This window comes from Crocuta crocuta, unplaced genomic scaffold (assembly GCF_008692635.1).
Source record: "Crocuta crocuta isolate KB4526 unplaced genomic scaffold, BGI_CrCroc_1.0 scaffold189, whole genome shotgun sequence".
Classification (NCBI taxonomy): Eukaryota; Metazoa; Chordata; class Mammalia; order Carnivora; family Hyaenidae; genus Crocuta; species Crocuta crocuta.
In genome coordinates, this window is record NW_027551564.1 from 4,681,981 (window position 1) to 4,706,431 (window position 24,451).

General features: G+C 42.8%; 2 protein-coding genes across 2 annotated transcripts in view; both read right to left on the reverse strand.

Moving 5' to 3' along the window:
- The window catches only part of CLN5 (CLN5 lysosomal BMP synthase), a 17,497-nt gene extending 10,618 nt beyond the window's left edge, over positions 1-6,879 (reverse strand). Inside the window, exons 1-4 of the mRNA XM_077750080.1 lie at positions 6,652-6,879; positions 3,013-3,188; positions 314-427; positions 26-185 (exon numbers count right to left, since the gene is read on the reverse strand). Of these exons, the coding sequence (XP_077606206.1) occupies positions 26-185; positions 314-427; positions 3,013-3,188; positions 6,652-6,879 (678 nt within the window). The remainder of the gene's footprint in view (positions 1-25; positions 186-313; positions 428-3,012; positions 3,189-6,651) is intronic.
- Positions 6,880-14,319: 7,440 nt separating this feature from the next.
- ACOD1 (aconitate decarboxylase 1) lies at positions 14,320-23,700 on the reverse strand. The gene is made up of 5 exons (XM_077750050.1): positions 23,594-23,700; positions 20,344-20,505; positions 19,492-19,581; positions 18,024-18,229; positions 14,320-17,138 (listed from the first exon to the last, which is right to left on the reverse strand). The coding sequence occupies exons 1-5, from the start codon at positions 23,600-23,602 to the stop codon at positions 16,193-16,195; spliced, it is 1,413 nt and encodes a 470-aa protein (XP_077606176.1). The 5' UTR covers positions 23,603-23,700; the 3' UTR covers positions 14,320-16,192.
- Between the last annotated feature and the right edge of the window lie 751 nt (positions 23,701-24,451).

Genomic DNA, 24,451 nt, shown 5'->3' on the forward strand with positions numbered 1-24,451 from the left:
GCCCGCCGCCTCCCTGGCCGCAGACTCGGGCGCTGGGCGCCTTCCTGGGGGTCAGGCAGCGGAGCTCTTCCGTGCAGCCCTTTTTCCTGTCCTCAGCGGACCGCTGCCCGAAGCACTCCGTCCGCGCCGTGGGGCCTCCTTTTTCTGAAAGTGACTCATAACGCCTTGTTCTTCTGGCCCCGCGTCTGTGTAGAGATCACTGCTTGTTTGGAGTTATTTTCTGACTTCTGCTCAACAACCACCATCCAAACCAAACTAAACCAACAATCAGCTTTGGTTTCCTCCCTTGGCTTCTCTAGCACGGAACTCTTACCCTGTCACGCAGGGTCCCGAAAGGTGACGACAAACATTTGTGTGACAATCGTTATTTGGAGGTGGTGGTGCAGCGAGGAAAACAATAATGGAGGAATTCCTGGTCCTCACCCGCCTTAAGCCAGTGAGAACAAAGGCCAACAAATACACAGCCCCCAATACTACTATAAATGCCTTTTTTTTTTTTTTAAGTTTATTTTGAGAGAGAGATCGTGTGCAAGCAAGGGAGGAGCAAAGAGAGGAGAGGGAGTTCCAAGCAGGCTCCACGCTGTCAGCGCAGAGCCCAAAGCGGGGCTCCATCTCACAAACCCCGAGATCATGATGTGAGCAGAAATCAAAAGTCAGATGCTTAACCAACTGAGCCACCCAGGTGCCCCTAAATGCTCTTTAATGCATTCTACCCCTTATCCCCAGATGGTCTTCCTTGTTGGCGCCCTACACCTTGAACAGAGGAGAAGATTCTGCATTACCCTTTCTTCTTCACCCGTCACCCACTTCAGGACAATGGGATCAGCTGCCCTGATTCTGGTGAGATATTCATGGCCTGGCATACTTTTATACAAAGATACTGACTTATGTCTGTAAAAGGTACATTAAAACTATAATAACACAGTCACTTTTTTTTTTTTTTACAAGAGGGCAGCATGCCTTCACTTCACCCACAACAGAGTGAACCCTCATAATATTTGTAAGCATAATGGAGTAAGTGAGGTGCCTGCAGTGGCCATAGGTGACCACCTATGACCCTTGTTGGGGGTGGAAGGAGAGTCGGGTGCTTCCCTAGGCATACCAGGTTTTCTGAGGGCTGATGGGAATTACTTCTCCCCTAACCCTCCCTGCACCCCGGCCCCCCGCCAACTTTGACCTTTGACACTTGCAGCACCAGGTTGGGGAATTCTGTGGAGATTCAAGCAGGGCACCATTTTAACACCCACGTACCTAAGTGGTCAGGTGGCTCCAATCCTAGCTCTCCTCCATATATCATGGCCCAGTTTAAAATACCTCGCCTACACTGGCCTCTCCAAAGATCCACAATAGATGAGGGGGTGGGGACACATCCTAACTATAACAGCTGAAATGTCCAATTTGAAGGGCACCACAGCACTCCCAGTGAGCATGTACTTGAGCATGGCTTAAAACGAGACAACTCTCCAGGGTACAATTTGCAAATAATGGAGCCACACACTAGAGGGCCTCCGTGGAGCTTCCCATCCTACTCAGCACTTCCCAGAGCTACAGAAACAAGCTTCAAGTTGACTGTGGTCAGTGGTGGAGACCTCCTCTCTTGGGACCGCAGTCTCTTCAGTCCGTGAGCAGGGAGCTCTAATGGCAAGAAAGCAATTCCTTAAATTAGCCCTAAATCAGCCTCTCAGTAGCTCCCATCTGCTGTGGTCTGGTTCTGCCTTCTGTTCCTTTTGGCTATGAGCCCAGCACCCTGGGCTAAAGACGCTTGTAGACTATCCTTGCCTGATCCCTCCCTTCTCTCTAGTTCATGATTTTTAAACCTTGAAGATTGGTGAAAAAATCGGTTGAATTTTAATCCAATTGTTTTCCCATGGGTCCTTGCTCAGTTAGCTTAGGAACACTCAGAACATTATTGTAGTCTGATAAAATCAGGTTTATCAACCATTGAACTGTTGCACACCAGAGGAACTCTCCTTCTCAAAGGAAAAAATAGAGTTGTAGGATTCTGGGATAGGGTAGAATTTAAGTGAAATTTAAATTTTCATCTTCACTTCCACCTTAGGCAGGTGGATCTGACAGATTTCACAAAGCAACTGCAAGCCAGTCTGTTTTTCAGAATTACTGGTTTAAAAACCAATCCACACATTTTTTTTTCCCCATCTTTCTTGACCTTCAGAATGTTCTAAGGTTTTTTTTCCTTCTCTTTTTGCTAATAATGGGATGTATATGCGCTTAGGACTTCTCCCATAGAGAGATCTATTCCACAGACATGAGACACTGCTCAATTTTGTAAAACCAAAACTAGAGGGAAGAGAGGATGTTTAGAATATTAATATATATTTTAATCAAATACAAAGGTTAATAACAGGAGGCTAACACATGAACATACACTTTCTATTAATAACAAATAGTTTTTTTTAATTTTTTTTTAAATGTTTTATTTATTTCTAGGAGAGAGAGAGACAGCGTGAGCAGGGGAGGGTCAGAGAGAGAGGGAGTGACAGACTCTGAAACAGGCTCCAGGCTCTGAGCTGGCAGTCAGCACAGAGCCCGACGCGGGGCTCGAACCCACGAACCGTGAGATCATGACCTGAGCGAAAGTCGGACACTTAGCCGACTAAGCCACCCAGGCGCCCCAGAAATAGTTTTTTTAAAAAATAAAGTTTCTCTCTCTTTTTTTTTATTAGAGAGTGAGTGTGAGAGTGTGTAAGCAGGGGAGGGGGCAGAGGGAGAGAGAGAACCTTAAGCAGACTTCACACTCATGTAGGGCTCAATCCCATGGCCGTGGCATCATGACCTGAGCCAAAATCAAGAGTTGGTTGTTTAACAGACTGAGCCACCCAGGCGCCCCATTTGCTTTCTAGTCTTAATGATGCCTTCTCAGGAAGCCAAGAGACATATGACTCAGACCAGCCTTGTCCAGTTCCTGGAGAAGTGCACCTGCAAGTTTTGGGATAGGGTAGAAGTCAGTGAAGAAGGTAAGACACCAAGGCTCCCCAGTATACAAGTGCCCACCTTGAGCTTCCTTGCCTCCAAATCCTCATGGCTCCCCAAATCAGAGCCCCTGCAGCATCCAACGGCTGGGGAAAGAGGAACTGTTTCTGATGGCAGGCTGGGGGTGTTTCCAGAGCTTGGTTGGACTGGATGTGTGAAGGTGGGTCAAGTAAGAGCTTCCAATAGTCTGCTTTGGGCTATTGGCATTTAGACCTGAGATTTCAACTCAGAGGCCTGAGTTGGTGAGTTTTATTTTCCATTTGCTTTAGATCAGTCATTGCTAACCCTGACAAATGATGGAATCCCCTCAGGAGATTATAAGACATACCAACGTCCAAGCTAGTGCTTCATTCCCAGAAATTCCCATGTAACTGGTCTGTTTGGGCCTCAACTCCCCCAAGTAATTCTAATATGCAGCCAGGGTTGAGAATCCCTGCTTTAGAAATATTTTTTAATGTTTTATTTTTTTCTGAGAGAGAGAGAGAGAGAGACAGCATGAGCAGGGGAGGGTCAGAGAGAGAGGGAGATACAGAATCCGAAACAGGCTCCAGGCTCTGAGCTAGCTGTCAACATAGAGCCTGACGCAGGGCTTGAACCCACAAACCATGAGATCATGACCTGAGCCAAAGTTGGACGCTTAACCGACTGAGCCACCCAGGCACCCCTCATATGACTTCTTAACATTTTCTTTTCTCCTAGCTTACTTTATATAAGAGTACAGTATATATATACATACATACATATATATGTATGTATATATATATTTAAGATTCCTAGATGACTCTCATGTACATAACATACAAAATATGTGTTAATTGACAGTTTATATTTTCAGTAAGGCTTTGAGTCAACAGTAGGCTGTTAGTAGTTAAGTTTTGGGGGAGTCAAAAGTTACATACAAATTTTTAAAGAATATTTATTTATTTATTTTGAGAGAGAGCACACATGTGTAAGCAGGGGAGGGGCGGGGAGGGAAAGAGAGAATCCCAGGCAGGCTCTGTGCTATCAGTACAGAGCTGGGTGTGGGGCTCAGTCCCACGAAGTGTGAGATCATGACTTGAGCTGAAATCAGGAGTCAGATTAACCACATGAACCATCCAGGTGCCCCAAAAGATGAATTTTTGACTGCACAGGAGGTCAGTGTCCCTAACTCCTGTGTTGTTCAAAGGCAAACTTTGAACACACACACACACATTTTTGTATGTGTGTATATATAGGCAGGTATATGTATGTACGTATTTGGGAAGCAACCTGTTTCTATTCTACTTTCTTTATAGAAGCTAATTTATNACTTAGTGGTTTTCTGACTTTTCTTCCTGGTTTATTTATGCTCTGAGATTGATTTGCTTGATTGTTTTCAAAGAGGCAATGACATCATTTGTTTTTATTTCTATTTTTGAAGGTGAAGCTATTTGCTCCTAATGCTGAGCAGATGTACATCGTTAATCACTTGAAAGGGAGCCCAACAGAAGAGAAGAGAAATGTACTGAAGGAAAGTGCCAGAAGAGCCCACGGGGCATACAAGATTTGGCAGATCTGAACTCCAGCAAGCTTGAGGATGCCATTACACTGGTGAGTTAGCTGAAAGCTGTGAGGCCAACTGTTCATTTTAATTAACGTCCACTGACTCCAGACCCTCTTCCAGCAAGAGCTGTGCAGATTTAGCTACCATTTTGAAGCCTCTGTGCCAGGTGGTAGGTCATGGTTCTCAAACTTTGCTGCACACAAAAGTCACTTGGGAAGCCGTTAAACGGTCTCACTGCCTGGGTCACACCGAGACCAGTTGCATCAGACTTTCTGGGGGTGGAAACAGGTGTCAGTGCTTTTTGACGCTTTAAAGATTATTCCACTGTGAGGCAAAGTTCAGGAGCCAGTGCGCTATCAGGAATGACCAGTGGTTCCCAGACTCGGCTGCACCTGGACTCACCTGGTAGGCTTTAAAACCAAACCGCCAATGCCTGTATCCCTGTGGCTTGGATTTGGGGATTTTTAAGATTCCTAGATGCTTCTCACGTGTGGACATATTTGGGAGCCACTGCGCTAGAACAGCATATCTCTAAGTTCGATATGGTACACAATTCACCTGGAGATCTTGTTACAGTGCAGATTCTCATCTGGCTCTAGGTGAAGGTGACAGGGGCATGTGGCATGCAGCCCACATTTTGAGGCCTCAAGACTCTGTAAGTCACAGTGGAGGGTTGCCTATTTCTAGACCTTTTCACTGCAGTAATCACTTTATAGATAGGTGACCTACCTATCTACATACCTATACACATGGCTGTAGACCTACCTTTTAAAATAAATGATTGACTTACAAGTATAATGGTCTTAGATATTTTTTATTTCTTTTTATTTAATTCTCTCATAGGGAATTGAATGTTATATATTTATTATTCAAACTAACCCGTTTTAGTTTGTGTATATATATATATAATACAACCTGTTTTAGTTTGTGTGTGTATATATATATATATATGATTTATTTATTTATTTTGAAAGAAAGAGAGAGTGGGGGAGGGGGAGAGAGGGAGAGAGAGAAAGAATCCCAAGCAGGCTCCTTGCTGTCAGAGCAGAGACCGACGTGGGGCTCAGACTCACGAATCATGAGATCGTGACCTGAGCCAGGAAATCAAGAGTCTGATGCTTAACCAACTGAGCCACCCAGGTGTCCCAAGTTTGTTTGGTTGGCTTAAACATTAACAATCAGTTTTATTTTAAGACTATTTTATTTTTTTAAATGTTTATTTATTTATTTTGAGAGAGAGAGAGTGTGTGTGCATATATGCACACACAGGGGTGGGGCAGATAGAGGGAGAGAGAATTCCAAGCAGGCTCCACACTGCCATTGCGGAGCCAGATGCAGGGCTTGATCTCCCAAACTGTGAGATTGTGACCTGAGCTGAAATCAAGAGTCAGATGCTCAACTGACTCAGCCACCCAGGTGCCCCTAGTTTAAGATTATTTTAGGGGTGCCTGGGTGGCTCAGTGGTTGAACGTCTGACTTCGGCTCAGAGCATGATCCCACGGTCGTGGGTTCGAGCCCCGCATTGGGCTCTGTGCTGACAGCTAGCTCAGAGCCTGGAGCCTGCTTCAGATTCTGTGTCTCCCTTTCTCTGTGACCCTCCCCTGCACATGCTATCTCTCTCTCAGAAATAAATAAAACATTTTTAAAAAGTTATTTTAAACATTCACAATATTCTTGAAGTCTATGGAGTCAGTTTGGAGATGTCCCACAGTCAGACTTGGAAATCATGGCTTTAGATAAGAAGTGTGCTGGGGTGCCTGGGTGACTCAGTCAGTTAAGCGTCCAACTTTGGCTCAGGTCATGATCTCACAGTTTGTGAGTTCAAGCCCCATGTTGGGCTCTGTGCTGACAGCTCAGAGCCTGGAGCCTCCTTTGGATTCTGTCTCCCTTTCTCTGTCCCTCCCCTGGTCATTCTCTCTCTCTCTCTCTCTCTCCCCCTCTCAAAAATTAAATACTAAAAAACATTAAAAAGAAGTGTGCCACTTGTGGATGCTTGTACATATTTATCTGAGCAGGTTGCTTACTGCTGTTTTACATATAAAGTATTCCAGATATCTAGTGAGATGTGACAATTACCACCAAAATGCAGTGTCTTAAACAATACTTTATTATCTTTCTTGGTTCTGTTGGCTAACTAGGCTTAGCTTGAGCTTTGCTTGAGGCCTCTCCTGCATCTGCATGGTAGCTGGAGCTGCAGACATCTGCGGGCTCGATCTGGCTCCAGTCTGCTGCCTGAGCTGGGATCCGCTGGCTGCGCGGCCATCTGGCCATTCCGTGTGGCGGTCTTGGGCTTCCCTGTAACCTATAGACCTCGGGGTGTCTGAGCTTCTCACATGGAAGCTGACATCCTCCAGAGCAAGCATTCCAAGAGACCTGGGCTTTTCCTCTTTTGCTCTAGCCACAGATGTCCCTCAATATCACTTCTACCACATTCTGTGATCAAAGGGGAGGCAAGATTCAAAGAAAGGAGACTACCAAAGGGCACAGAGACCAGGAGGCGTGCATCTTGGGTGCCATCTTTGAAGACTTGCTACACACTATATATATAACATAAATTTAAGTATCTAGTTGCAAAATGCAGGGTGGGCATGATAAGGGAGATAATTTTATTTGAGCTGCTGGTGTTTTGTGGATTTATTCTTTTTTTCTTTCGCTGCCAATAGGTATGCCCTGAGATAACTTTGTAAAGATTATTGCACATGAGGTCAAATGTTAAAATTAGTATTTTTATATCTAAACTGGTGTTATTTATAAATCAATTTTTAAAAATTACCGTGACTTGGAAAAAAATCTTTTATTCTAATACATGCAGATGCATTTTGTTTTTAGGAGAAATGAAATTACTTCAATGCTTTTTAAAAATCCATAGCTCTACTTTGTACCACACTTGAAATATTTAGCAAAAATTATCATCATCATCATCATGGGTATCCCAGCTTGTAACTTCAGAATTTTACTGTTGGTGCAAAATGGTGGTTATTATTTAATATAAATCCTCTATATCTGTAAAAATCCATTTGCTACAGGGCTACATTGAAGCCATGTAAAGCCCCTAATAATTGGGTTGCTGTTTTAGCATTTGGCACCAGCTTCTTACACAAGAGTCTCTGAGGGGCACCTGAGTGGCTCAGTTGGTTGAGCATCTGACTCTTGATTTTGGCTCAGGTCATGATCTCACAGTTTGTGGGATTGGGCTCTGCGCGGATCGTGGAGCCTGCCTGGGATTCTCTCTCTCCCTCTCTCTGCCCCTCCCCAGTTCATGCACATGCGTGTGCTCTCTCGCTCTCTCTCTCTCTCTCTCTCTCTGTTTCCCTCTATTTCTCTCACTCTCAAAATAAATAAACTTAAAAAAAAATTTTTTTTTAATTTTTTTTATTTATTTCTAGGAGAGAGAGAGAGACAGTGTGAGCAGGGGAGGGTCAGAGAGAGAGAGAGTCACAGACTGAAACAGGCTCCAGGCTCTGAGCTGGCAGTCAGCACAGAGCCCGACGCGGGGCTCGAACCCACGAACCACGAGATCATGACCTAAGTGAAAGCGGATGCTTAACCGACTAAGCCACCCAGGCGCCCCAAAAAAATTTTTTTAAATGAAAGTCAAAAGGATCTCTGAACAACTTTGACAAATAGGGGTTAAAATGACTTTTAAAATGAAGTTAATGAATTAACAAGAGTCATTGTCAACCCCAGAAGACTTAAAGAAATGCTATTTTTCTATTCTAAGCATGTGTTACTGCTCTCATATGCCTCAGTTCTTTGCTTAAGAACTAATTGTTCATAGGTTCTTCTTGTCAGCTCCCTCACGTAACCCTGGGTTCCCTGTCTTTGTAGGTGGTTTTGGGGTGGCCCAGAACTGCGCCATCAACAGTTCTGTAAAGGACTCTTTCAGCCCTCCGCTCTGCCAAGATGCCTGCCAGCGGGTGCTGCATGCCCCATATGCTGGCAGCTACGGCCTTCCTGCTTGTGAAGTCACAGTGGGTCACACTATTATTGTGGATGGAGGGGGAGAAAAGGATGAAAGCTTACTGCTGGGTAAGCAGGCTCTACAGTGCTTTCCTATTTTCCTTCCTCCAGATGAATATACATGTGACTGCTTAACAAATCATCTTTCATTGTGGGGTTGCCATATTTGGCGATTGGCATTAGGGCAGGGGGCGGACATGGTAAGGGACAGTGATTTAAGGTGATGGCACCAGATGGCTTTGAATCATAGGGGAAATATTCTCTCAACACATATTGGCTTTCACTGTAAGAAATGAATTTCAATACAGCAATTGTCTTGTATGATATCATTCAGCTGCATGGACCAAATTATACTTGCTTTATTATTTCCTATTGATCCTAGTACATACAGCCTTCATTTCTCTTAGGAAGAGAATATTCAAATGAAGCCTCATATCAGAACAGATACCTTACGTGCAGAGTGCCTGGGAGCTTTTGTTCCAAATACTGCAGCATTTGAGAGACCAGTGCAAACCGATCATTTTAACTCTCTTTACAGTCCTGCTATCTATTGCCAAAGAAACCTTTCCTTACCCCCCGTTGTCCTCTCTTCTGATAGGTTCGATGCTGCTGCTGGAGCCACGGCCATGGAGCCTGATGCGAACACGGCTGCGGGGGTGTGAGTCCTGGTGAGATGGCACACCGCACAGGTATGGCCCCTCTGCACGGGCTTTGTGGAGGATTAGGAAGAATGGGCGCTTTATAATGTTTTATAGTGGATTTGAAAAGTGATGCTTTACTTATAATATTTAGAAGAAATTGTTCAAGTAAAAATATTTAGTTCCAACCAAATGAAGGACACACTTTATCACTTCCTGGTGAGAACTTTCAATGTGATCTTTGCTGCAAGATTAAATTACCATCACTGAATCATTCAGATGTACATGGTTTCTAAATAGCACACTGTCGGTTCTAGCCTCCATTTTTTAAAGTCAGAAACAACATCCTCACGCCGCATTGCAAACAGATGGGCGCTGGGCTGTTCCAAAGGCTTTTTCCTGAACCTCCAGTTTGGCTCCTGTACGGACACCAACTGTAGCTGGGGTGGGTTGGGTGGTTTTTAATAATAACTGTAACAGAAAGCAGGGAGAATTTGAGTGAGATGCTCAAATGTTGAGTTCTGCGTTTACAACGGAACTAAATGACGAATCTTCACGATTTCTGTGAAGGTATTCTGTTCTTTATGATTCACATAAAGCCAGGACCCTTCTTAAAGTTCCTGTGCATCATGCATTCTTTTGACGCGCTGTTCAGCTATCAGTTGCCGGGCACCCGGGCTTTAGCAGGACCCGGAGTAGCCTGTGCAACACTCCTCTGTTTTGGATGTCTTTTTAATGATCACTTACTTGCTATGAATTATCCCTATACTTTTTTAAAAATATGGGATAGGAAAAGAGAGGGAGAATGAAACAATCTCACTGAGGGATAAAAACCTGCAACACTGCAGGTAGATTTCGTACGGTGGGAAGAGATAACACACTGGCATGCGCTCTGGTGCACAGCTCTGCTGGCAGGAAAGCTGTGTGTCTTATTGTGGCTTTGCTCCTGTCTTCAGTTCCCTAGAGCTTTGCTCTTTGCAGGGAAGTCCTTCCAGAACTGACGAGGAAGCTGCATTCTACAGTGCCGCAAATTTCTTAATGTCACAGGTTATGCTCTGGCTCAGGAAGGACTGGGAACCATAAATTCCACAGAAGGAGGGTTCATATTCCCTCCAGGGGAGGCATGAAGGAAGCACAGCCAGGCCGGAGTAGCTACGGAGCACTCTCCTTATCCTAGGTTCTTAATTTGCTGATCTCTCTACTCATACTGGATTATAAGCTCATGATTGTAAAAGGTTCTTGAATATTCTGTTGATTGCTTTATCACCTGCACTGAGAACATCCTCTAGCATATTAAGCCCTTGATACAAATTTGTTGGTAATGAATGCCCACCAGTTACTCAGCATCTCCAAACCCCTCCATAAGCCATTGCAGACCTTAAGGGGGGGGTCAGAGGAGACTTACCTGATAACGTTTTTAGATAAAGCATTCAAAATAAAGGTGTTACAAAATATAATATATAAAAAATCCCTTCAAAGTCACATTTTCATTGTCAGTGCCTGGGTTAAAATCACGACAGCTCTTTGGTCTGTGACAGCTTTAAGCGCACGGGGCTACCGGTCTTCGTTCCTACTGCGATGGAGCACAGGGCTCAAGTGCTGCGGAGCAGAGACACCCCTGCAGCGGAGGCAAAGTCCTGTGGTTCTGGGTCATTCCTCTGCGCCCTGCAAAGCCACACAAATAGGAAGGAAAGGCATTTGAGGATGGGAAAAGTTGTGCAGATAAGAGATCGTAGCGGGCCTCAAGCTGCTGCCTTTATCAGGGCTTATTCTTGAGGGTCGTCCTTGGCCGGCGTCTGGGAGCTTGGCACGTAAGCTGCTCCCTGACTGACAAAAATGGTTCACGTGGCCGAGACTGTGCGGACATCGTTGTTCAGCAGAGAGTTATGCCGAACACCTACTCTTCTTCTTTGAGTTTGGGATTCCGATCGCTGCTGGGGGGAGGGGCCTACATGAGCACACACTATTAAAAGCCTTGGGTGAAGAGTCTCTTCCCAGGGCAGACACAGTGCACGCACTTCAGTGAATTTTTCACTCCTGGAGAGAGAAACACACTCATGTGTCTCCTCACTGGTGGGAGGGGGGGTCAGGAACCTCGAGACTCTGCCAGTGTCTGTTTCTCCAGTTGATCCTGTCATGTAACCTTGCACTGTAATAAACCTTACCCAGAGTACACCTTCTTGCTGAGTCCCAGAAGTTCCCCTACCGATCCCTGAGTGTGCGTGTGGCCCTGGGATCCCAGAAACATACACTAGCCGGCACCAGGGCTCCTCAGGTGTGTCTGGTGACAGGTAGTTTGCCTCCAGGCCTCGAACGTGTGCTGAGGATGCAGCAACACAGGCTGCTGGAATGAACCTCTTTCTGAGCCGGGGCCTTTGTCCCGGTCTTGGGTGGGTTTTCTCCCTCGTTGTCTGGCCTGATCCACACGGAGGACTCCTTTGCCTGGATAGAGAGCCGATAACACGAAAGGCTGAACAGGATGCTTTGCTGCCACCGCCAAGGGAATGGAAGGGGGAACGCAAGCATCTGCCACAGCGCCTAGACCACAGATCGGAGCGGTCCAGGCCCCCACCGTGGCCTTTCTCAGGGTGAGGGGGCTCACAAGCTGTCCTAGTTCTCCAGCCTCACGGACAGAAGGGACAAGAGACTCGGCGTGACCTCTCCCAGTTCCTCAAAAGCTCTCTACTAGCACTCTGGCTCAGCAATGCCCTGGCTTTTGACTCTCCCAGAAAGGAATCATCTGTTTTTTTGTATGTGATACGGTGGGGGCGGATGGCGCCCGGGGCTGCGGTGAAGAGGACCCTTATGCTCTCTCTACAGACCCAGATCCCCCCATATTTTCTCCTGCCGTCAGTTAACTCGGTGCGCATAACAACCAATATCGAGGTCACCTTGAGTGCTGTTGTCCCCTCAGGAGAGATCTTCTTCCCAACCCCTGCTTTTTGTCTGAAACATCCATCAAGGGTGTGAAAAGATAAACTGAGGCCTATTGATTTTTTTTTAAAGAATTTATTTGAACAAAAATTGATATGAATCATACAACATGAAATCTAGCAGATAGAAAGGAGCTCCAAGGAGCTCTGTAAGATGAGAGACTTTTCTAGGTAGAAGGGAGGAGGAACAAGGAAGTTACAGGAGACGAAACAAGTTATTGCAAGGTTACTTTTCTTTAGGGGGATGGCAGGGGTCTATTAGGCATATTGGCTAACTGGTGCTGATCTGGCAATTTCTCAATGACCTATTTAAGATTTCATTTCTGGGAGTGCTGAAACTGTAAGTAAATCTTATTTTACTGACGTGGAACTTAGCATAAGGACTCCATTTGGGGCCTGCTATCTTGTTTTTAACAGGGATTATCTGAGGATATTATCACTAGCCCTTAGATCTTGCCTCTAGAAATTTCTGTGTATAAAGATGGGATAATTAAATTTTATCTGAAGGCCACAATAGAAACCACCACTTTGACCTCCTATTTTATTTACTGTGTTCAGACAAATTAATTAGAGTTACAGGATATGTCCCATGGAAGATCATAATCCAAGTGATACAGAGCCAGCCATAGAAAATTCTACGCACTTACGAGTACTGTTTTAGCTGTAGCCTAAAATTTTGATATATGTGGCTTTTGTTATTGGTTGGTTCTAGATATTTTATAATTTTTACGATCATTTCTTCTGTGACCCAAGTTAGTTCAAGGAATTTTTATATCTAAACATTTCAGTCTTGTCAAATTATCTTTTTTTTTTCAACATTGAACTTAAATTACATTGTGATTAGAGAAGATGATCTATACCATTCAGTCCTTTGAAAAGTTGTTAAGACTTGCTTTATGGCTCAGTATATGGTCCTTTTTTGTAAATGTTCTGTGAGATTTTTATTTTGAATGCATTTTTAATGTTTATTTTTGAGAAAGAGATAGAGCATGTGAGAGTAGGGGCTGCAGAGAGAGGATCCGAAGCAGGCTCCGCACTGACAGCAGCAAACACAGTGCAGGACTCAAACTCACAAGCTGTGAGATCATGACCTGAGCCAAAGCTGGCCATTTAACTGACTGAGCCACCCATGTGCCCCTTCAGTGTTCTGTGAGATTTTTATTTTATTTATCTTATATTTTCTTTATTTTTAAATTTTTATTTGTTTATTTTGAGAGAGACGGAGACAGCGCCTGTGGAGAAGGGGTAGAGAGAGGGAGAGAGAGAAAATCTCAAGCAGCTTTGACAGCACAGAGCCTGATGTGGGGTTCAAACTCAAAACCACAAGATCATGACCTGAGCTAAAACCAAGAGTTGGATGCTTAACTGACTGCTTTTTGCTTGAATTCTATTTTGTTTAATATTAACATTTATGTATTCCAGCTTGCTTTTGTTAGTGTTCCATCGATATTCCCCCATTTTTTTTTTTACTTTGAACTTTTCTGCATCCTCATGAGTCTTAAATAACTTACATAACTGGATAAAAAAATGACTTCTGATGACACCAAAAGCAGGAACAATAACAATTTTTTAATTTTCTATATTTTTTAGTAAAATTTTTTAAAGTGATAAAATGGACTTGATTAAAATTTAAAACTTTTGCTCTTTAAAAGAGACCACTCAAAACATGAAAAGACAAGCCACAGACTGGGAGAAAATATTCACAAAACATAAATCTGATAAAGAACTTATATCCAGGATATATAAAGAATTCCTATAACTGAATGATAAGAAGCCAACCTAATTAAAATAATTGTCAAAACTGGGCAAGAATTAGTCATTTGGAAAATGCAAATTAAGATCACAAGATACCATTACATACTCACTAGACAGGATAAAATAACAAAGACTGACAATTCCAAGAGTTGGTGAGGATTTGGAGAAACTGGAACCCTCATACATTACTGGTGGAAATGTAATGTGGTAGAGCTATTTTGGAGAGCAGTTTTTTCTAAAGTTAAACATGTATTTACTAAAGCATCGACCTAACAGAAATGGAAAGATATGTCTACACCAAGACATGCATATGAATGTTCATAGAAACATTATTCATAGTAGACCCAAAATGCAAACAATCTGCTGCCCATCAACTACTGAATGGGTAAATAAATGTCATATATCCATACAACAGAGTGCTACTCGGCAGTGAAAGGGAATAAAGTATTGATACATATGTGGAAAAATCTAAAACCATTATGCTAAGTGAAAGACACTAGACACATAAGACTACATATTGTATGATTCCATTTATATGAAGTATCTGGGGAAGACACAACCATAGAGATAGAAAATGGATCATTGGTTGCTGAGGGCTGGAGGTGGGAATAGGGATTGACTGCAGACCAGCATGAGAGTTTTGTTTGTTTCTTTGTTTTTGGCATGATAGAAGTAGTCCAGGGGTTTCTGGCCTGCTCAGTTGGTAGAGCATGTGACTCTTGATCTCAGAGTTAATGGATTTGATTACTTAAGATTACTTAAAAATAAAAGTTTTTTAAAATAGAAATAAAATCTTAAAAAAAAAAAGAAGTTCTCCAAAACTGGATTGTGGTGATGTCTGTAATAACTCTATAAATTTACTAAAATCCATTGAACTAGACACAAAATAGATGAGTTGAGGTTTGTAAATTAGATGGTAATAAACTTGGTAAAGATTGTTTTTAATGTGTACATAGTCTCTGTATTTTTTAACTGGAGTATTTAGTCCATTTGTTCTTTTTGTAATTATGGATATATTTGGATTTTATCCCTGTCATTTTATACTGTGCTTTCTATAGGTTTTATCTTTTTTATATTTCTTTTCTCCTCCTTTCTTGCCTTACTTTGGTTTATTTTCTTTTTTCCTAATTCCACATTTCTCTCTCTGTTAACTGGAAGTGGTATATTCTACTGCTGTCTTATAATGGTTACCCTGGAAATGTCAACATGCATACTTACAAATCAAAGTCTACAGTTAATAGCTTTGCCTTTTTCTTGAATGACATAAGGAATTTATTTTTTTATTTTTTTTTAAATTTTTTAAAAATGTTTTATTAATTTCTAGGAGAGAGAGAGAGAAAGACAGCGTGAGCAGGGGAGGGTCAGAGAGAGAGGGAGTCACAGACTGAAACAGGCTCCAGGCTTGAGCTGGCAGTCAGCACAGAGCCTGACACGGGGCTCGAACCCACGAACCGCGAGATCATGACCTAAGCGAAAGTCGGACGCTTAACCGACTAAGCCACCCAGGCGCCCCATTGAATGACATAAGGAATTTAGAACACATTAATTATAGTAACTCCCTGCTTATATGTATTGCTAAAGTTACAATTTTTAACCCCATAAGACATTTTTATTATTAAAACAAATCAATAGTTATTTAATTACACACATTTTTTGCTCTCATTCTTTATTACATGGCAAACTCTTCATCCAGGATCTTTTTCTCAAAAGATTTTTTTGTAACAAGAGGAAATATATTGTAGTGGTTAGCAGCATGGTTTCGAGAGCCAGACTGTTTTACTTTTTCTACTGCTTTTTATTTCTGTTTTAAACTGTGGCAGAGGGCTACCCAGTAACAGTAGAGTCACATCTATTAAGTTATAGGGGCAGGATTTGTACCTACTAATTCCTTATATTTAAACCCAATAACATGCCTCCACTGTGGAGGGCTCGTAAAATCCCATGGTCTAAGAAATGTGTTGCTAGCACAATATGCCAGAGCCCTTGTCCATTGTCAGCAAACTTACATGTAGGTTCAAATTCCTCCCTCACCTTAAAGTTCATGAAGTTCATAAAGAACTCCTCTGTAAAGATTAACTTTACAAGCAAATCACAGGTGACTTGAATTTCAGCCTTATGAATGCTTATAAAAAATTCACTTGTCTGTGTTTCTTGCATATTTATTATTTTTCTGTAGGTAATAGAACTGTCTTGCAGAATTTATAGGAAAAGACTCCTTCCATAAAAATCCAATTCTATTTCTAGACTTTCTCCATCTTGCTTCACTTATTCCTCGGCAAACCAACAGTAAACCCTTGCTCTATAAAGCAAATCATTGATTTTTCCCCAATATAAAGTCACTTAGATATTGATAAGCCTCAAGAGAGATTGTCTGATGGAATTATTAGATGTTAGATAGATTTTGAAACCAACTCCGGTGAAGAGGGTCCTTTCAGAAGAGTGGTTAGTACAGAGCAGTCTTCTAGGTCTTCTAGATTCTCTACTATCTCTGTAAGTCTTTCTACTGTGTGACAGGACAGCACGCTAGAGGCATTGGCTCTGAACTTCTCCCGTAGGTCCTTCTGGCTCAATGGCTTCCTCCAGTGGCCATAGAAGGTATCAGAACGCTCCGTGAAGGTGGCTCCATCACTGAGAGTGACACTTATCTCACAGTATAGTGTGTTGAAGCTTGGCAGGTTGTCCTGAGGGTGCTCCAGCTCCACCTTATTGAGCAACTCTCTCACCTGTGGCCTGTTGATCTGGCATTTGTGGAATGATGGGACAGTGATGCCACCATCGAGCAATGTGGCACAGGCCACATACTGGAAGGAGTGACGAGCTTCATGCTCCGAGTCTGGGAAGGGCCTGTTTACATACTGGACATCTGGAATTCGGAGCACAATTCTTGCAATGCGGTCAGTGGGAAGCAGGGCTCTGTCTGTTACAAGGTGCTTTCTCACAGATGCAGCTGCATCTGCCACCCAGTGGGTGGCCAGATGTGCAGGGAACCGCTTGAAGGCCACATCCTGCTGCTCCAGCAGCCAAGTGTGGGAATCTAGGTTTGGAAGGACTGTTGGGGAATAGTTGGCATAGAAGGCCCCAAACCCTGTCTGCATGTCTAAGACTTGCTTGTTTCCTTGGAGACCCAGCATTGCCAGAAAAGCAGCTTCCATCCCATGCCTGGCAGCATTGCCGATATGAAGAGGCTTGGTCTGAGTGGCAGCGTTTGCTATGGGTGCCCCGGCATGGGAAACAGCAATGGCCAGGGCCTCTCGGCACTTCGTCATGCTGAGCCCTAAAAACTTGGATGCAGCAGCAGCACTACCCAAGGTTCCTACCACCGAGGGGGGATGGAACCTGGAAAGCAAAAAAGCAAAGAGTTGGAGATTTACAGACCTCAACCACCAGGAGGCAGTATGGTACGGTAGTCAGGAATGTAGACAATGGAGCTCTGCTGACTGGGTTCAAATCTCAGCTCTACCACATACTAGCTGTGTGATCTGGGGAAAGTTATTCAACTTTTTTGTACTTGTTTCCTCTTACATAAAATGGTGACAGTAATATCTGTCTCATAGGGTTTTGTGAGTTTTGAATGAATTCACATGCTTCCAACAGTTCCTGACACGATAACGTCTTTATAATTATTGCCAGAAAGGCAAAAGTTGTTGCTTGCTGAAATCCCATGTAAGTAGCTATAAAAATGGAGGGCCTTGAAGAAATTGAAATTTCACTTAGTGTTCCAATCTACTCCTCTGCTAGCAGGCTGGATCAAGTGAAAAAATAAATATAAGATTGAATCACGTGATACAACCAACATGTGACTATTTTTATTCTATGGGTTGAACAGTCAGGGTCAGGATCTTCTGAATATTGTCAGTCTGAAGGACCTCAGCAAATATCAAAGTAGATTCTACTCTGAGACGAGATTGGGACCATTCACAGTACCCTCGGATGCCAAAATGACATGAATTGCCCTAGGACAAGAGGCCCCAATTTATTTTATGGTCATGGTTAGTTGATTCTCTAAACCCAAAGGAGATTTTTCATTAGTTCTTCTGGAACCACACCTTTGTATATGGATATATGGTTTACTGTGTGACTGGAAAATTGACTTAGCTGTCAGCATTAATGTTAGCGTCTTCAGCTAGGCTAACTAATCTCTGTGTCAGAAAGCTCTACAGAGATAACAGTCGACAGGTGAAGGGGGAATGTGTCTGCCTCTGGATGGGGCAAATTCCCTACCTCTTTGGTATGTCATTGGCTTCCTTGGAGAAACTCAGTAATTGGCCTTGCACTTCAATCCCAACATTGAAAGCCAAGAGCAGATCAAGGCCAGAACACTTTGGACTTGGAGGCAGAGCTTCTGATAAAGCCACAAGGACAGGAAGGACCGCTCCAGAAGGATGGGTGGCAGGATGCCATGTATCATCAAAATCCATTGAGTGAATCTGTATAAACAGACACACACAGACAACAACCAAAAACCAAATTAGATTTACCTGTACAAGTGGCTTTTGGACCAGTAAGGGTTTAGCTTAGTTATAACTTTATTTGATATGAGATTTTTCAATCTGATTATCCGAAAATAAAACCTGTAAACTGGCTGTAATTCTCAGTCGTATAGCTGGGCACTGGATGTGCTGTCCTCTGCCCAGAGCAGGCAGGACTTTGGGGAGCAGCTAAAGAGCCCCAACGAGCTTGGCCCTTACCCAGGTAGCCAGAGCTTTCTGCCACGGCTCCTGGAAAGAGCAATATCCCCCTTGAAAACAAAGCTGTGAAATTAGGCAGCTCTTCCTCTCCTCCTCCCCCACCGTCCAGACAAGTTGCACTAAAAGTTTAATGTCATTTATTCCATATCAGGCCATATATTTTTGTACTTTTTTGTTATGAAATATTTTCAAACTTACAGGGAAGTTGCAAGAACTCTTGAACCCAGATTAACCATTAAGCTATATTTTAAAATCATTATTTTCTGCTATGAGGCTTTTTTCCTCTTCATCCTAGCCATTTGCTTATCCCTTATACGAAATAGTAGCAGCCAGAAGTTCATTTAAAAATTGATTTCCGTCTCTTGGGTGTGGCTGATATGGACACTGCTTGCTGGACATTTACTCCTGGATGCACTACTGGGTTTGATTTTCAGTATTCTGAGCTACTTTCCCACAAAAATATAAAAATATATCAGACATCCCAAGACATTCGTGTCTAAATTATATCTTCTATATAGATACAGACTGCTGCTGACACACAAAGCATAAAAATTGTCTGTCGAACAAAAAGTGCTGATTTTTGTTTCAGAAAATATAGACACCATATGGCTATTGTTTCTTTCTCAATAAACATCTGTTGAATGGACGGATGGATGAAAAGCTGGTTACTGAATAAAACCTGGTAGTGGTCACAACACAAGGAATTGAGTCTGGATATTGGGTTTTGTATTTTTTGCTGTATACATTCAAAGTTAGATACATTAAAGGTATTTTTATCTAACTCCTCCAACTGATTTCCTCTACTTCACAATGTGTTTGATAAGCATCAATTCACTGTAAAACATCAATAACTACGTAGAAGAGAGGACCAACCACTTCATCTCTCTGAGTCTCGATGACTTATTAGTGAAATATGGAAATTGAGCAATTTCTGAGATATTTCCTGGCTCTGAAATTATTATGATTGCCTAACAGTAGAAAAGATATGTAAACATCCTTACAGCCACACCGTTCACAAAAGCAGCATATGTCGGCGGGAGCCTTAAGTCTGGCTGGCCCCAAACAGTGCTGGCCACATTGGAACTGTAGATCTGGAACAAAAGAATAGCAATCAGCAATACATAGTGGAAACACAGCATGCCACATCACCATTTCAAGAGCTGTTCCTCATCTTTGGAGGCATGACCGTAATAGTGCTTGTTTGAAAACTTTGTGCTGGATCTCAGCCTTAACCCTTAGATTCCTCTCTTTCTTGTAGAAGAATATACTTTCCCTCTGGAAAAGAGAGGAGATACTGTCTCCCAGACTGATCCACAGGTGGATCTGAATTCACTCTTATTTATTCCTTGAGGGTAAATACTGTAGAAGGTGGACAAATTGTGTATAAAGTACATCCTTTGGAGAGCGGGTGTTATGTCCGTTTGCCACATACGCTCTCTGCTCAGAGTGCTGAACCAGCTTTTTTCCCAGAGACTCTGAAAGTCTTCGCATGAATAATGGTAGACGCTATTGGGGTAGATGTTATTGCATCTAGGACTCTCAGGTAGAAAGTGCTTTGTGTCATAATAACAGTAAATTTTGTGATCTTGCTAATGTTAAAACTAGTCTTAAGATTGGTCTTTAGACAGTAACTTAGTAAAGAATAGGGATCAATATTAAAACTCAGATAAATAGAGCATAGAAAAGCATAAAGCCATATACAACCATGCTATACACACCAAGGAATATCTAAAATGCAGAGTAGAGTGATAGAACATAAGCACACATCTCTGGGCACGTTGGTGGGTATACGTCATGAGCAGGCTTATGTGTACACTCGGTTTCCTCTCTACAGTAGACACTGAGCTCCTCACCTTACTGTATTCACTGGCTTTGTGAAACACTTCCGTGTTGGTTCCCAGGAAGCCAACACCCAGAGTGTCCAGAATCATCCTCTTGCTTCTCTGAATCACACGGTCGGTCAGGTGCTCCACTGTCAAGCCATGGATCACTCTGGCAAAGCTTTCTGTGACGGACTTTTAAAGATGATAATATTTAGGATATATTGGTAAATGAAATATATTTTTATAACTAATTTTACTAGATTCTTACTTTTTAAAAATATGGCTACTAGAAGATTTAAAATTATACTTGAGAATGACTTCCCATTCATTCTTATTGGTGTAGATTACTGGGGGCATGGATACTTGGGCTGGCTATGAAAACTTCTGGGAGTCAGCAGGTGAAGGGGCCCGGGTCAAGGATGGAGGTTAAAGGCAGAGGCGCAGCATGAGAGGGACTTGGAGGCATGAGAGGATGCAGTGATTTAGGCAACCCCCCAGCTACAGAGCTGCACACAGGGGGCAGAGGTAAGAGGGACTCGCAGGCTTGGACCGAGTCAGGAAGGTTCCACTATGCTGAATACTTCATGTCAAGGGGGTGCCATGGTGCTGTCTTTAAAAAGCTAGATGTTATCAGAACTGTGTTTTGCAAAGCTCTCTGTAGTGCTCATGTAGACAATGGGTTGAGGGGTAGACAAGGGCAGGTAAGAAAGAGACTACCGCAATAGCCCAGGTTTGGGATGGGGATATGGCAGTGCTGTTTGCCAAGAGAGGGAGCACGGGACGAGGAGCAGCTATCAGGACAATGATAATGGGCTCACTGTGAACTTGCTGAATATGAAGTGCCTGCGGTCATCCTAGCTAAGACCATTCTGCTTCTACCCACAAACCAGATAATAAAAACCTGCAAGACTGTTTGCATTTCATAAGCAGCAGAGTACTTTGCAATTCCTTTAAATATCAAGTTCTTCAATGTGTAGGCAATTATTTTGTTTTCTACACATCTGCCTGAGAGAACATCAATTATGTGTAGCTAAAAACCTCTACTCTTAAATTGTTTTTCACTACATGCCTAGCGCTTAGTACTACTTAGTAAATACCAGCTGCTTTCCCTTTTCTGCTCTTATTATTGCATCATCATACAACTTCCTTTGTCTCTCTGAGCATTAGACACTTTTATTTATTTATTTATTTTTTAAAGTTTATTTATTTGCGAGAGAAACAGAGCGAGTGGGTGGGGGAGGAGCAGACGGGGAGGGAGAATCCCAAGCAAGCTCTGCACAGTCAGCATGGAGCCCGATACGAGTTTTAAACTCATAAACCCTGAGATCATGACCTGCTGAAACCAAGAGTTGGGTACTCAACAGTTGGCTCAGCCACCCAGGCACCCCCAGATACCTCGTTTTAAAACATTAGCTATAGGGTAAGGAATTTTCAAATTGGAAGACCTGGGGTGTCTAAGAATAGTGCCGGCACAGAGGTGCAGAGCTGCATCCAGTGCCCAGCTGAAAGTCATCAAGCTGGCCACCGGCTAGTCTCATATTTTCAGTCTTCAGATGATCAAGTCATGGAAACCCCACCATTTTCAAAAGGATGGACTACACTGTATGTCTCTGAAGCTTTGGTAGAAAGGTGAGCGAGTCTGGGGTGGGAGAGAGCAGAAGAGAACGTGAATGGGAGAGAGAGGGTGCTGGCACAGGTGTTTCTTCTAACTGGGAGGGAGACTAACAATAACTTTGTCACGCTGCTAGAGATTTGGTCAAGCATATTTAAGGGCAGATGGAGGCAAGGAGGAAAAAGCCCTGGCTTGATGATCCACCAAGTAAAACTTAGGGTTCTGAGAACTGATTGGACCCCTTGTTGTAACCAAAATGAGCTTTTTTTCAAAGTCTCTTTCCACCCCCACAGCTCCTACAGTTTAGGGCATCTGGTGATGGGTTGTTCACCTCTTCAGGGTTACATCTGTCCTGGGAGTGCCTTATGGGGAAAGGTGTGTGCCAAGGGAGGATTTGTTGTCAGGGCACTAACATGGCACCTGGAAGGTGACTGTACCATCCATTTGCATGACCCCATGGTGCTGGTGACCTATGCAGGTAGGGCCCTGTGGGGATTCCCTGAGAAGTTCTGAATAGCACTCTATATGCCAAAGAAATGGCTCACGAGGAAGGGAACATGAGAAAATAAGCATGCAACTGCTCCACTCTCTGTAGCCCCGAGCCCATCTATTTCTTTCTTTCTTTTTTTTGTTTTACAAATAGTTTATTGTCAAATTAGTTTCCACATAACACTCAGTGCTCATCCCCACAAGTGCCCTCCTCCATGCCCATCACCCCCCTCCCCCCCACATCCATCAGTCCTCAGTTTTTGTCAGCATTCAAGAGTCTCTCATGGTTTGTCTCTCTCCCTTTCCCCCACCATTTCCCCCCTTCTTCTCCCCCTTGTTCCTCCATCAAGTTCCTCCTAATCCTCCTATATGTGCAAACATATGGTATTTGTTCTTCTCTGCCTGAGCCCATCTATTTCTAAAACATTTCTTTTGGTCTTACTGATTTTCTCATGGCATTTACATTTCTTTTTATTTTACCTTTAAATTTTTTTTTAATGTTTATTTATATTTGAGAGAGAGACAGTGTGTGAACAGGATTGGGTCAGAGAGAGAGGGAGACACAGAATGAGAAGCAGGCTCCAGGCTCTGAGCTATCAGCACAAAGCCCAATGTGGGGCTCGAACTCATGAAACCATGAGATCATGACCTGAGCCGAAGTTGTATGTTTAACTGACTGAGACACCCAGATGCCCTACATTTCTTTTCAATAACATACTGTGATTAATTTATATATTAAGGCAAAACATGCAACCTTTTAATAAATACTTCATGAGGTCTTACTGTATCTGCCACTGTGCTAAGATCTCTAGAATACCAAACCAAGATGTTACAATTCCTGCCACAAAAAGATTATCTTCTTCGGGGAGCTAAGGACAGTAAATAGATCATTACAAAGGCAATCTGGCCACGCCATAATGGACATAGACAAAACTGGGAGGTGATGATTCAATGAACTTTAAATGATTCATTTTCTTCCTAATTTTATGCAACAGAATCATGTCTTTTACTGGTAAAACACTGATGAAAAACAAGATGCAGTTAATTAAATAGCCCAGAAGCATGAGAAATGTTAAAATGCCATTTTTGAAGAAGAAGCAAGAGACTCCAAGGAAATAGAGAAAAGGAGAGGTAAGCTAGAAAACCAATTTAAATAAGCCACATAAAATATAACAATACCTTGAGCATCGTGTTGAAAGAGGAGGCTTCTCTCAGGAGTGAAATGGAGGAGTACTTCACTTGTTAGGTGACTCCCTTTATACCCTTCATTCTTTCCAGCCCATTCTTTTTCACTTCATTCTGACGCTAAAGTTTCCATGATTTCAACACCTCCCAACTACAATTACTTCAACTTCCTCTTGAGTTGTTTAACCTACCAGGAGATGAGGAATTAGACAAGGCTGGGAAGTAATGTACAGATGGTCAAATGATTTCTCACAGATCTCAGGGAACTGAATGCATCTTGTGCTTAGATGCCATACATTAAAAGTAGAAAAATTTGCACTTTTATCCAGGTATTCTCACTTCTAAAAATTTATCCTAAGGAAATAGGCATGGATGTATGGAAAAAACTAGCAAAAAAAATTCACAGATTTGCTTATAATATTAAAAATCAGAAACAATCAAATGCCACCTGTGGATTGGTGAAGTAGAATATGGCATGTACAGGAGCATCTGGGTGGCTCAGTTAAGTATCCGCCTTTGTCTCAGGTTATGATCTCATAGCTCATGAGTTCAAGTCTTGTGTCAGGCTCTGTGTTGACAGCTCAGAGCCTGGAGCCTGCTTCAGATTCTGTGTCACCCTCTCTCTCTGCCCCTTTCCCGTTCACACTCTGTCTCTTAAAAATAAATAACCATTAAAAGAATTAAGAAAAAAAAAAGAATATGACAAGTACAGTATTTTTTTTAAATATTTTTATTTATTTCTAGGAGAGAGAGAGAGAGAGAGACAGCATGAGAAGGGGAGGGTCAGAGAGAGAGGGAGATACAGACTCTGAAATAGGCTCCAGACTCTGAGCTGGCAGTCAGCACAGAGCC